The 13,741-nt window shown below is 33.7% G+C and overlaps 2 protein-coding genes across 2 annotated transcripts in view; one reads left to right on the top strand and one right to left on the bottom strand.

Moving 5' to 3' along the window:
* LOC102583421 (uncharacterized protein At1g32220, chloroplastic) overlaps positions 1 to 2,982 on the bottom strand; it is a 5,791-nt gene extending 2,809 nt beyond the window's left edge. Inside the window, exons 1-4 of the mRNA XM_006352838.2 lie at positions 2,684 to 2,982; positions 996 to 1,095; positions 796 to 884; positions 561 to 616 (exon numbers count right to left, since the gene is read on the bottom strand). Coding sequence (XP_006352900.1) covers positions 561 to 616; positions 796 to 884; positions 996 to 1,095; positions 2,684 to 2,814 — 376 coding nt within the window. The 5' untranslated portion in view covers positions 2,815 to 2,982. The remainder of the gene's footprint in view (positions 1 to 560; positions 617 to 795; positions 885 to 995; positions 1,096 to 2,683) is intronic.
* A 4,211-nt stretch (positions 2,983 to 7,193) lies between these two features.
* On the top strand, positions 7,194 to 12,447 carry LOC102583095 (dolichyl-diphosphooligosaccharide--protein glycosyltransferase subunit DAD1). Its single transcript, XM_006352837.2, has 5 exons — positions 7,194 to 7,354; positions 7,479 to 7,526; positions 11,620 to 11,707; positions 11,789 to 11,832; positions 12,112 to 12,447. The coding sequence occupies exons 1-5, from the start codon at positions 7,268 to 7,270 to the stop codon at positions 12,193 to 12,195; spliced, it is 351 nt and encodes a 116-aa protein (XP_006352899.1). The 5' UTR covers positions 7,194 to 7,267; the 3' UTR covers positions 12,196 to 12,447.
* The last annotated feature ends 1,294 nt before the right edge of the window (positions 12,448 to 13,741 follow it).

The raw sequence follows: 13,741 nt of genomic DNA, 5'->3' as shown, positions 1-13,741 counted from the left end.
AAAAAACCCCCCCCCCCCCCCCCCCCCCCCGTTCATCTTTAAGGGTAAATCGACTTTTTTTCTAGTGACTAGAATTGTCAAGTGAAAAAGTTTTTTTGCTTGACTATCCTTCAGATCCTCTTATCTGGCCTGCCAAAAATAATCATCCATTGTCTCCTTTTCAGCTTGATTGGATTAAACATAAACACTGAGTATGCAGGTACCTGTCACCTGAGGTAAAGCAGCAGGACACAACATGGCTTCCCACTTTTGGACTTGCAAAGCCATGAGGAGCTTCAGTAGATTATATCTTTCCGTTATTTAGTGTGGCGAGAGAGTCTTCAATTATCTTTAGTAGATACTTATTTCAGCAAGCACATCCATCCCACACACACACCAACCAAAAAAAATATGGGGAATTCATTCATCAATAACATTATTATCCATTCTCAATAAACTACAATGGCTTTCATCAGAAAAAGGGCCTGAAAATCAACTTCCACATTGATTTCATCCATGTAAATTTTTTACTTGAATTCATTGTCAACCTACTCAAGTGTATGATGAAGAAATGAACCTGCCTGTTATCCAAGTGACTTGATCTACCCATCGGTTTGAGTTAGAGGGACGCCCTGACCTGTGTAGGAAATACTAAAATTTGAGAACCCATAATACGTAAAAATAGCATAAGAGGATAGAGCAATTGTATAGATCCTTATGAATCAACAGAAAATGTTTAAGATCACATTCAATCAGTAAAGATTCTTTTATAAATTTGAATCCCTATTGAACTGCTCAGTCATGTATTACAAATACCTGCTCAGACTTATGACCTCTATACCCTCTGACACTGCAGCCTTGCATATTGCAGAGCCAACAAAGCCGCTGCCTCCTATAACTACAATCTGTTGAAAAAAAAAGAAAAAGTGAATGACAACTAGTTGCTATTGAGACAGTTGTAAATGGATTTGATCTCAAAAGGAGAAAAAGAAGATGCTTAAGTCATGAAGTAATACTCGTTCAGTCTTAACATCTGCTACAACATCAATTGCATCCGAGTTAGGATTCCCTCTGACAGCTTCGGCATAACTGCTTCTAATACAAAGTCGGCAAGAACTAAAAAGAAGAGAAACGTTGCAAACATGTCAGGCTAGAATTCTGATCGTCCCAAAGATTAAGAATACAGCACATACGGTTTTACTTTAAACCTTAATCCAGTTTTCAGAAAACTAGTTTAGTCTTTCAAAGAATATAGTTTTCTGTGCAGATGTACATATCTCGCTTGTGCTGTGGAAAAAAAGAAAGAAAGAAAATCAACTATGCCAAACAAGGAACTAAAAAATAAAAAAGTTCATCCCGGAACATGATGTGCCAACATTTTGCAATGGTACAGAATTGACAATCTGAATGATCACTCTTTTACTTCCATATACACTGCGATATAATTCTTAGTTTTCTTTGTCTATTATTTTTAAAGCTGAAATTCTAATGGTATCATCTGCATTACTTAACTTTGTTAGGATTTTGAAAACCAACTCCACATGTATGAGTTTTGCAAAACCTCATGATCGGATAAAGGAAAAAGGTTATTGTATGTTGACAGCCAGCCCAAAAATAGTACTCCGAATAACCATAATGAATCCTCTTAAAGGTAAATGGACCTTTAAAGAGCGAAATGTCTATCCCCAGCTAATTTGAGATTGAGAGGTAGTTTAGTTCATTGATTGATTGATTTGGAACAGCATGGTCATGTACATTTTATGTGGATCATTTATACTCCCTCCGTCCCACTTTATATGAAGGTGTTACTATTTGGGGAATCAAACAATTTTCCCTTTGACTATAATCTTCTCAAACTTCTTAATTTTATTTTTTATATCATAAGCTATGTTGACTTGTAGTACTTCTCATGTAGTTTTCAAAATATGTAAATTTTATTTTAAAAATATTTGAAGAATCTGTTCCTGAATTCATGGTCAAAATTAAGTGTCTTGACCCACCTACTCCAAATACCTTCCCATAAATTGGGTCAGAGAGAGTTCTATTCAGTTTGTAAGTGACCAAGAGATCTTAATTTCTCGAGTGTGTAACAATAACTGATCAAATGATAAATGTTTTCATTAAGATAAATGGTGAGACATTTGAGAAATGAGAAGCCTACCTCTATAACTCTATAAGAAACTAAATTACTACCATTAGGTTAGGTGTTGAATAGTATTTCCTTTCTCTTTCCCTGAAGCAGTGTGATTTTTTGTTTGTCATATTCTTATTCAATCAGCAAGCTCTTTTCAACCATCCTAGACAAATTACAGCACAAAAAGTACTGGGAGCGGAGCTAGCTCTTCGGTTGCTGATTCGGTCGAACAGATCCAGACCTTGAATTTATATCAAAATTCAACTAAATATACATAAATTATTAATTAGAATCCAATAACTTGGGATATACAAGGATTAAGCCTGAACAAAATTTATACTGCATTTGGTTGACGGTATAAATTTATCCTATCAACCAAACATGATTATAAATTTTATTGCAGGCTTAATACTTGATATATATCCAACTTGGAATTATAATCTCAGGACTTTAATCCCCGATTTAATCCGCACACCATACGACACCTTAAGGAATAGAATTCAAAACTCATAAACTTCAAATCACGAATAAAAGAGCATTATAAGTTGAGCTAAATCAAGGAATACTGACCGGGAGCGAGAGACTTGTGAATGACTGTAACTGCGTAAAGTAGTAGGAAAGAGAGCTCTACTACTACTGCTACTAAGAAAAGGAGCTGACGGAACTTTGCAAATGGCGCCGATGTATGAGAAAGACGCCATAGTTTTCTCTTCCACAGTTCACAGAGATGAGATTGAGAAGTTATCTAATCACTGGAAGAATTGAATAGCAAAGCCAATAGTTGAAAACTTCAGCAGAATGCTTTCTGAAATTTGGTTTCTGTTTTGCCAGATTTGTGGTGAAGCCTTTTGGGTGGGGTAGAGGAGGGTTGGCCATACTGGGTGCACATTTTTTTTGAGAAAATTTCACAAATAGTATAATTTAGCAAGTAAAATAATGAAATATAGCTATCGGTTCAGTTCGATTTTATTTATTATTAATTCAGTTAACTAGTTTTTGATTTTTAAATACACTAAATTAATAAGATATTTTTATCAAATTTTGGTCTTTAATGATTCAATTTTCGATTTACCAATAAAAAAATACTCATAAAATAATAATATAATTTCTCCAACAAGTTGACGCGACAAGAAAATAATGTAAGTTTACATACTCTTATAAAATAAATAGTGTTAACTAATAGAAAAAGAATATATAAGTGCAATACAAATAAAAGAATCAAGACAATAATGTGAATTGAAGGCTAAATAGTAAATGTGTAACATATTGATATTAAAATTTAATATTTATGTAGGGAAAATGAGTAAATTTCTACAGTCTTATTAGGTTATTCGGTAAAACCCAATATTAAAAAATTAATTAAAATTCAATATATTTTTTTTAGAAAATCATTAAAAACCCATTAATCTAATAGTTTAATATCATATGCTTTTATTTAATTTATTGATCAGTTTGATTTTTACACACATCCAATCAGATGAGTATAAATTATAGGGAAAAATGATAGATATACCCTGAACTATCGTAAATGGTATGCAGATACCCTCCGTCATACTTTTGGGACATTGGTGTCCCTGTCGTCCAAAAACTAGAGCATATATACCCTTTATACTAACGGACATACACGTGTCATAATCTTATCCACCAATCCGACATTTATTAAATATCGGATCGACAGATAAGATTGCGCCACATGTCTCTACTTAGTCTTCCGTTAGAGTGAAGGGCATATATGCTCTAGTTTTTGGACGACAGGTGAATCAATGTCCCCAAAGTATGACGAAGGATATCTGGATCAATAGTTCGAGGTATATTTATCCCTTTTCCCCAAATTGTATTAATACATATCGTATCGGTTGAAAGAAACATATATATATTATGTATTTGCTATAAAATTTAAAATGTAATTATAGTTTAATTTGTCACATCGCGGAATTTTTAAGGCCCGAAAAAATTGGTAAAAGGATAAAAGGGTTATTAATTGCCTAATTTCTTTTGTGGAAATAAAATAAAATGAGGAAATAGAAAAAAAATATAAAATAAACAATTTTTTTTGGATGAGAAAAAAAAAAGAGATTCTTTTTGGTAGGTCAGAAAAGATCTCGTGGCTTTTGGCAGAACATGTCATCAATTTAAGTTTGTAGAGTCTTGAAAGTTCTATTTTATTTTTTAAAGGGAAAAATGACAAATATATCCGACCTATCGTAAATGGTATGCAGATATCTTTCGTCATACTTTTGGGGCATTGATGTCCCTGCCGTCTAAAAACTAGAACATATATGCCCTTCACTCTAACGGAAGACTAAATAGGGACACGAGACGCAATCTTATTCGTCGATAAATGTCGGATAGATGGATAAGATTATGACATGTGTATGTCTATTAGTATAAAGGGTATATATGCTCTAGTTTTTGAACGGCAGGGGCACCAATGTCCCAAAAGTATGACTGAGGATATTACATATCATTTACGATAGTTTAGGGGTATATTTGTCTTTTTCCCTTTTTTTAATAATGAGAAAATTATTTATGGCTATTTTTCTTCAAATTTTTAATTCGCTGAGGATATAATTTGTCTGGTCATTTAAACTCCTACAATTGAAAGCTAAAATAAAACTAACTTACAGATTAGTATGTTTAAAATAATAACCTAGTAACGAGCAACTAATTATGATACTTTATTAATTGTCCGAAACATATTTGTGATTTATTATATCATAGAGAAAATGTTAGTGATAATAATTAAATTCATTTTCTTCAAAATATGGAGTATATAAATTATTTTACCAACTTTGTTGTTTTAACCTTCCAAAAAAATCTATTTAAAACAAAATGAAATTATGTACAAATTTCTACTTTTATTTTTTCTTTTTCATTCTTTATTATGTTGATGGGTGATTTTTTATTTTTTTTATAGAAACATCTAGATAGATTTTGCTTGACAAAAATCGTATCAACTTTCACCATAATACTTTGGCAATTGGCATATAGGTGGACACCAAATAAATAAATAATTTCAATAAATTTATATGAGGAACATCTAATATGCTAGGGAAAAGAATAATTATGTGGTATTTATTCATTGGTTTGTAAGCATCTGAAACAACATATGAAATATGATTTTATATGATTAATTAAATTTTAAGAAATATGATTTTATATGATTAATTAAATTTTAATTTGAATATCAAGAAGAAAAATATATTGATTAACATTAATAAGTGATTCTTTTGGTAGTTGAACTAAACTTATTTGATGATAGTCTCATTCATCATTGTTAAATTGGGTAGTAATTACTTTACCTTTTATATAAATTTTTAAGTCTTCTTTGATAGTTCACTAATAAAACTAGACGATATAAATATATGTATACTTTAGTTAATTGACTACATTTGAAATAATACAAAATAAAAAGGATTGATATAACAAAGATATGCATATCCCACAAAGCTTCAATGTTAATTTAATAATATGCAGTATTACTTATAAAGTACAAAATAGGGAGTTATTCCATGTTCATTCACCAGACGAATGATCGTAATTCGTAATAAATTAAAAAAACATAGAAACTTGGATCCAAATTTTAATAAACTGAAAACAATTTTTTAGATAATAAAATTATTTGATGTTTATATTGATTAGAAAAAAATAGCATATACTTACAAAATAATTAAGTTATGCATAAAATCGATATTTTCAACCTCTAACACAATTAAAAATCATTGAAGTGACCACTAGTTACATCTAGGCATTAATATAGCCCAGTTACCATTCCAAAATGATCACTGGTTACATCCCCTCAAAGGTTTGAATACCCTTATCATTGGATTGATTTACTATCCTTTGCCTTGTGGCACATATGGTTATACAGAAATCACAATATTCACAGTGACAAGTCTGTTTTTTAATCAGTATCTTTAGAAAAAACAGAATCATGAAATATATATGCCACACTCTAACCCCTACTAACTGTATCACTCCCATCACTATTCATATTAACTGTATCAATCATATAAGTTAAATTCTGACAATTCCTTCTCTAGACACAAAGGGAGAGGGGGAATTGACTCCCTTATTAGAGACACTTGTGAAAACTGGATGGTTGGATTTTACAAAAGGAGCTATGGGCACAATCATACTATGACAAAGTTGAAAGCTTTTCTCAATGGTCTAACTATGATCGTAATCCATAATGTAATACCCATAGAATCGAAATGGATCAATTGACATATTAAAGCACTTAGAATATCCACACCCAACTATAATTATATTCTTACATCTTGCAGGTTAACTTTGAAGAAGTTGGGGAATTCAGTGGTCCGTTATAGCTTCCATCAAGCCAACAAAGTAGCAGTTTTGTCCAGATTAGGTTCCAGATTAACAATGATCAACCAACCGTTCTTTTTGCTAACTTCTCCTGAAGTTGTAGAGGCACAACTCAAAGTAGACCAAGATGGAGATCTATCTACTAAACTAGTATAACTTATTTTGACAATCTATTTATAATCTCTAATACTAGTAATGATAATGTAACAACGATTAACTATATATTACATTTATTTATTTATTTTTTAAAAAACCATTGAAGTGACAATCACATCAATTTGTCATTCAATAATGACTCTGCAATTATAATGTAACTAATTTGCGTACAATAAAATCATTTTAGAAGTACATAATATTATAAAACATAAGTACTTGTTAATCCTAATTACTTGTCTACTTTTGAATTGACACACCTATTAAGAAAATAATTAATGACATAGTAAATTTACCATTTTACCCCTATTAATTATGAAGTGGATGAAAAGTTCTACATTTTTCAAAATAATTAGTCATTTAATTGAGGGTATAATAGGTAATTTTTTTTGTCATTTCTTGACTTGTCATTTGTTAAAATGGACAAGTAATTAGGAACAACTATAAAAGAAAAAATAGACAAGTAATTAGCGACAGATGGAGTATCTTTCTGTTTACTAAATTAAATAACTATTCTATATTTTCTAAAAACATTTTAACACCAAAAAGGCAAATGGAGACCGAGGGCAATTTTGGTCATTTTCATTTTTACTTTTAACGCCTTCCGGGGTTCAGTCCGTCCATTCTCACTCCATCGAAATTGAGGTCACACAGAAGAACTGAAGAGTGACAAAAATGGCAAAGTCGTCGGCGACCAAAGACGCCCAAGCTCTTTTCCATTCTCTCCGTTCTGCTTATGCCGCAACTCCGACGAATCTCAAGGTAACTATCTCTCTCCTCGATTTCCGTGCAGCAAATTACTTTCATACAACTTTCAAATCTATACAGTTTCAGTCAATATTCACGTATTGCTATTGGGTTCTAATTGAATTGTTTTTCGCCGCAGATCATTGATCTATATGTCATCTTTGCGATCTCTACTGCCTTAATTCAGGTATTTACTTAACAACTTTGCTGTCATTGATCCATTTGATCTGTATGTATGTATCTATGGGGTCAATCTTATTGCTATAGATCTGTAATTATTATGTTCTTACTGTGGTTGTCTCGGTAAATTTTTGGATGATCCATGTTCTCATAAGCTGTTAACTTTCTAATGTCCTTTGAAATTTTAATTGAAAATGTATGCTATGGGGTTTGAATACTGATGGCTTAATGATGTCAGTTCAAGCATTACCTAGATTGATTTGATCTTGGTCTAATGCTTGGTTCTATTGAGCATCTGATGCATTAGAGATATGCTTTTGTTGCTAATGGCGGCAGTGGCTGAGGCATAATTTTTTGGGGAAGAATGTATTATAAGTAGAAAGTTGGAGTTGGGGGGGTGGAGTGAGGAGGGGTATTATGTTTTATATTGAGGTTTCTCTCTAAAAATTAAGAATATTAAGGGGTAAAGTTCTAAAATGTGAAAGCTTAAGGAGATTGGCTGCACCATAAAGTCAACAAGCTATGATAGTTGAGCTTACTGTTCTACAGTTCGCAGGACGATATAGGAATTTCTTTTCAAGGTGATACTGGTTTTTTGACTTCCTCTATCTTGTTTTATCTGGCTAATATTTTTGTTGAGGCTTTGATAGAGAGTGGGAAATCATGGTCATTAGAGAAAGCCAGCCTTGATGCATGAACAATAATCAAATGACTTAGAAATTTGAGATTACATATGTAAGTGCGAGTCTGCAAGACAATCAATGATTGAGTTTGTGTTTCCGCTGCTGTAAATTTCAAGAACTAAAATGATTTCTATTACTAAAAACAAGGTTCTCCTCTACTTGTAGAACTTAGTTCTTCAGTTTGAAGGCTGAAAAGAAGGGGTAAGAGATGATTCAAACTGTGGGGGTGGTTTCCTTTCCCACGACTGTGAAGTATATGGATTTTTTTTCTAATAAAAAGTTTGCTTCATACTCATTTCAAGATGCTCTGAATGAAAGAATCTTCATGGTGTGCGACACAGTTAAAACTTAAAACCATTAATTTGTTGTACCGCAGAGTTCCATAGGTCATTCACCATTCATTATTTTATTTTATCTTTTCCTTTTTCAAATTTGATGGTGGAGCATCAATGCAATTTAATGCATTTGTTGATTCATATACACATTTTTGAAATGTGTCTGACTTCTTTATTAGTGATTCACAATCAGTAGCATTGTATTGTCACCAAGGCTTTGGTTCAGTGGTAAGGATGTAGCATAAGAAGTGTTGATGGGTGCACGACACGAGTTCGAACCTTGCCACTTACACTAACTATGTATTTAAGTGGGGCAAGTTAGATGTGTGAACCCAGAATCCCTTTAGTTTTGAACCTGCGGGTCAACTGAGGTTGAGCCAACTAACTCGTTGGGGTTTTCTTGGTTTAAGAAAATAGTGATGTTTAATTATCTTTTGCCAGTTTGAAATTCTCTTCGCTACTGGCAACAGTAATTTGTTATTCACTTAAAAGATTAACTCTGCCGCAACACCCAAGGGTGTGGCTTAGTGTTCAATGAGGTGGTTGAGAACCATGAGGTCTCAAGTTCAAATCCCTAGCAGAGATGAAAACACTAGGTGATTTCTTCCCATTTGCCCTAGCCTAAGTGGACAGAGTTTGTTGTTGGTGGAAGGTGACAAGTATCCCGTGGAATTAGTCGAGGTGCACTTAAGCTGGCCGGATACCACGGTTCTGAGGAAAAAAAAGGATCAACTCTGCCACTGACACAAAACTTCGTTTTGAAGTGAGAGCCGGGTAGAGGGAAGGGCTCATACTCCAAGTTTCTAACCTGGCTTAATATCTAAGGGATTTCTCAGATAAAAAAAAAAGTTTATCTTTTATATCGTAAAGAAGATTCAAATTCAATCCTATCAATTGTGCAAACAACACCAAAAAAGGTTAGATAGTATTTATTCTGAGAATCTGTGATTTTGGTTTGTTGTGAAAAGTTAGCCTAATTTGAGCTAATATGGGAGGTCTAGAAGGTCACTGTTCCCTCTGTACATCTAATGAAGAGTCATTTGGTTTGTGTCAGTTCCATCATGAATTCCAACTTTGCAGTCTGCCAACGTGGTAGTCACCTCTCATGGATTTTCCTATTAATATTATCTTGTAGCTACTATCCTATTCCTCTAATCCCTTTTTTTATAAATCAAAATAATTTCACTAATAACACCACAAGACGGTATCACCATACAAGAGTATGTTTTCACAATAACCCTCCAAAAAAATCCATCCAACCGTCTGTTCTATATAAAATATCCCTTTTTCAGTAAATAAAATGGAAATAAAGGTCTCTTGTGTCTTCATAATAGACTCTCTAGTCCTCTGAAAGTTCTTCTGTTCCCTTATCTCCACATCAACCAAAAGACACAAAGGGGAAGCCACTCTACATGTCCTTCCAGCATCTATTTTCAGGTCTCCACCTCTCCAATGCTCCTGTCAGACTCACAGGATTAGGCTGATATTTGACACAGGATGTACCAACAACAGTTCCATTCTGAACTAGTTATAACCATCTCCTTCTCAAGCATCTACTGTTAAATGTGATTTTCAACGCTGCATACCACGTGAAGAGAGTTTCTTTGGTGCCTTTTTCTCCCATACTGATATCTAGTGTTTGTTAAATCAGCAACTACGAAAGACAAGCATAATACGATTCTAAGGTGGTGATCTTTTCCACATCACTCTATCTTCTTCCCCAAAGCAGTCATGTCTACAGCGTCGGATTTCCACTCTTGTATGCATCTCTAAAATAAAATTTGACAATACTTGGCTCCCTTCTCTTCTGAGGAGTTTGGCTGTTATTGCTTCTTTGTCAGTTGTGGCAAATATAATAGGGCAAACTCGTCTTTGGAAGTTGGATCCCAATACTATGCATCCAATCAAAATTGGATTTGGTTACATATCCTTACCATACAACCAATGAATTTAGAAAATTCAGTCCTTGACTTCATGTTTCTTCTCTGTAAGCTGCATTACGATGTAGTACCTCCCATGGGAACCATGAATTTGGATGGCACCAGCTTCTAGTAACAATCATCTTCATCCATAATGTATCCATTTGAGTCACACACATCTAAACTACTTTTCCTGAAGGATTTGGTTAAATATTACTCAGGTCACCCAACTCTAGAGGGGCTATCACCTTATCCTATTCTACGAATGATATCATTTCTCCCCCTTTGTATCATATCATAAAAAGACTCTCATTAATTTTTCAGCTTTTCTTTTCCAAGTGAGTGGGATAGTGAATAAGGACATAAAATAAGTGTACAGGTAAGTATCGACTTAGTGAGGGTGATCTTTTCTCCTCTTGCTAAATACTGCATCTTCCACCTGTCCAATCTTTTTTCAATCTTGTTGAATTACTGGTCGCAGGAGTTACAGTATCGTTAACAATTCTCCTCCTATATGGCCGTGTTAACCCTTGGTTCATTATAAAAAAACATGATTCCTATGAAGCATGCTAATCCAGCTCCTATTAGCCAATGGTGCCATTCCGGCTCTTTTACTGCTCCCTGTAACTTTCTGTTCTTTTGCAGTGATGGTCAATAAGGATTGGGCAAACCATACCTCTGCTAAAGATGTGCTTGCAAAATCAGAGATGATGTCCAAAAACACTGTTAGACAATCACAGCCCAAATTGCTTAAAAAGATCTTCCACCTATTTTGGCAAAATTCACATACTTATTTGCCGATTTCAGTTTGAATTATTTCCAAGGAGTACTCCTTTTACACAAGTCACTACTTTCTTTTTCTTTGATATCCTATTCTTCATAAGGTCTTATCTCTGTAAAGTCTTTGTGAACACGATGAAGTTGTGTGAGAAAGGATCATTTTCGTGTAATTTGTTATTTGACTGTGCTTTCTTATGGGAAGGTGCCACTCTCACAAGACAGCACTTTGCCTGTGTAAATAGCTCCTCTGCTAATTCATTTGTTGCCAATTTGAAGATTAAAAACATGATTCAATGTCTGAGAATTAAGATATTTTTGCTTGATTTGTACAATCCATCTGTTTGATGGTTGACGTATTTTTCACTTCTACTGGCAATAATCAGGTGGTATACATGGCTATTGTTGGATCATTTCCATTCAACTCTTTTCTCTCTGGGGTGCTTTCCTGTATTGGCACAGCAGTCCTTGCTGGTGAGCTAAGTGGTCTATTTAGATACACTCCATTTTGGGAAAATGTTAATTTTGACTGATTCATTAATACCTTTCTCACAGTTTGTCTTCGGATCCAAGTAAACAAAGAAAACAAGGAATTCAAGGTTAGCTTTCTTGGGATATGATCTTCCAATTTACAGTTTTACCTTGAATCTCCCCTTTAATTTAGTTGTGTTAAAAGATGTTGTGAAGTCATAGATTATCAATGAATGTGTAGCATGTCCTGCACTTCTAGTTATGCGGTCTCTTCATAGTAGAAGATAAATGTAAAGAGAGTTAAACTTGAGGCAGCTGGGATTATGTTTGTTTTCCCTTTCAAATTACTAGTGCTTACAGAGTATGTCAATGAATCTCATCACTTGATTTTTGGTTCACCATTGCAGGATTTGCCTCCGGAACGTGCTTTTGCAGATTTTGTTCTCTGCAATTTAGTGCTCCATTTGGTGATCATGAACTTTCTTGGCTAGATTGAGGCACCAAATCTCAAAAATGTCGCTCTTACAAATCTTGGTGATTTTTATGTAAGAATAATATAGAGTCAATCGTAAAGGATTTTGTTAGGTCCTCAGAAATATTAAGTTTCCCATACATGAAACTATTAACATTCATGAAATCTTATATGAGTATCAGTAAGTAGACAATCTTTGGCCCTTCTGAGTTCTATAGCCCAAAAAGGAGCCAAACTTTTTCGGTATCAAATTATTTTGCCTTTTTCTTTCCAAGTGGACCGAAAAGGTGACACCAGTGCCTGAACTTGTTCTAACACTTGATCATGAACTGTGTGCATATCCTAGGGCAGATTTCTGACAAATGCTCTCTAGAGAAGAACTCTATGACCCTTTCTTTATTGGTGTTTTTAACATCACTATAATGTATGGCTGATTCAAATTGGCCCCTCGATGATATTGCTGTGCTGGCAACAGCATCGTGGGTAGATAAGTGTTCAAATTTCAACAGCGACAAATGCTAGGTGTTTTCGTTTCATGTGCTTAAGCACTCTATGTCTCTTCCGCTGATTCGTCTGAGGAATTTCATTACTTCCAGCAAAAGAAAATTGACCATGGACTTTGTCTTTCTAGGACTTGTGAGTTTCCATTGACCATAGATTTTAATCATTTAATTGAATTGATTTGCTGATATCGAGAAAGACCATTGACCATAGTTTTTAATCATTTAATTGGCCAAGTCTACATAGGTTTCTTGCATTAGTGATTCATAGTTTTTAATCATTTAGTTGGCCAAGTCTATGTCTAGTAATCACTGAGGTTCCTTTATAGTCTGTTAGTCTCCATTAATCATGCACAGATTTTTCTGATCCATGTTGTTCAGAAATTTCTTGACGACTTCTACTGCAGAGGCTTTCTTCGTAAAAAAGAGTTTCCGCGACTTCACCACTTATTAGGTATGCAAATGTAACTTTGCCTTCGTGCATTAGGTTGTCATTTGTCAATTGTTATTATGATCATGTTGGAAACGTTTTTCAATTTTTTCATGTCTGGATTTTTGTTTTTAACTTCTACCATTCCCCACTTGATGAGTAAATCTCATAGAAAGTGTCCGTTAAAGAATTTTTACAACAAAGTCATACAAAATTTTATCAAAAAAAAAAAAGCAGTCGATAATTTTTTATTTATTACACGTGTTAACCAATGCATGCCTCCCATAAAAACATAATCAGACAGCAAAATATCATATTGTGTCTGTGATTATGAGACAATTTCCGGTGGAAAGTTAAAGGACAAGTGCTTAAGAGTTTGGGATTAGCGATATAAACCAAGCAAAATTTTAGAGACTTTTTCTTAAAATACAAATTAACATAATCTCATTTTGTCTCCTCTCTAACACATCCTTATCTTATGGGATCTTATTTTCCTTGTTGATGTGATCGCATAATTAAGTTTTGGATAATCATTACAAATTGCAACAAACTAATCTTTAATGTATTACTTATCAAATAAATATTAGTAAAAAACAGTACACGAAATAGAAAAAAATATAGGTAATACAGCCATC

Source organism: Solanum tuberosum, unplaced genomic scaffold (genome assembly GCF_000226075.1).
Source record: "Solanum tuberosum cultivar DM 1-3 516 R44 unplaced genomic scaffold, SolTub_3.0 scf00144, whole genome shotgun sequence".
NCBI lineage: Eukaryota > Viridiplantae > Streptophyta > Magnoliopsida > Solanales > Solanaceae > Solanum > Solanum tuberosum.
The sequence above is the reverse complement of the archived record's forward strand: the minus strand, read 5'-3'. Positions and strand labels throughout refer to the sequence as shown.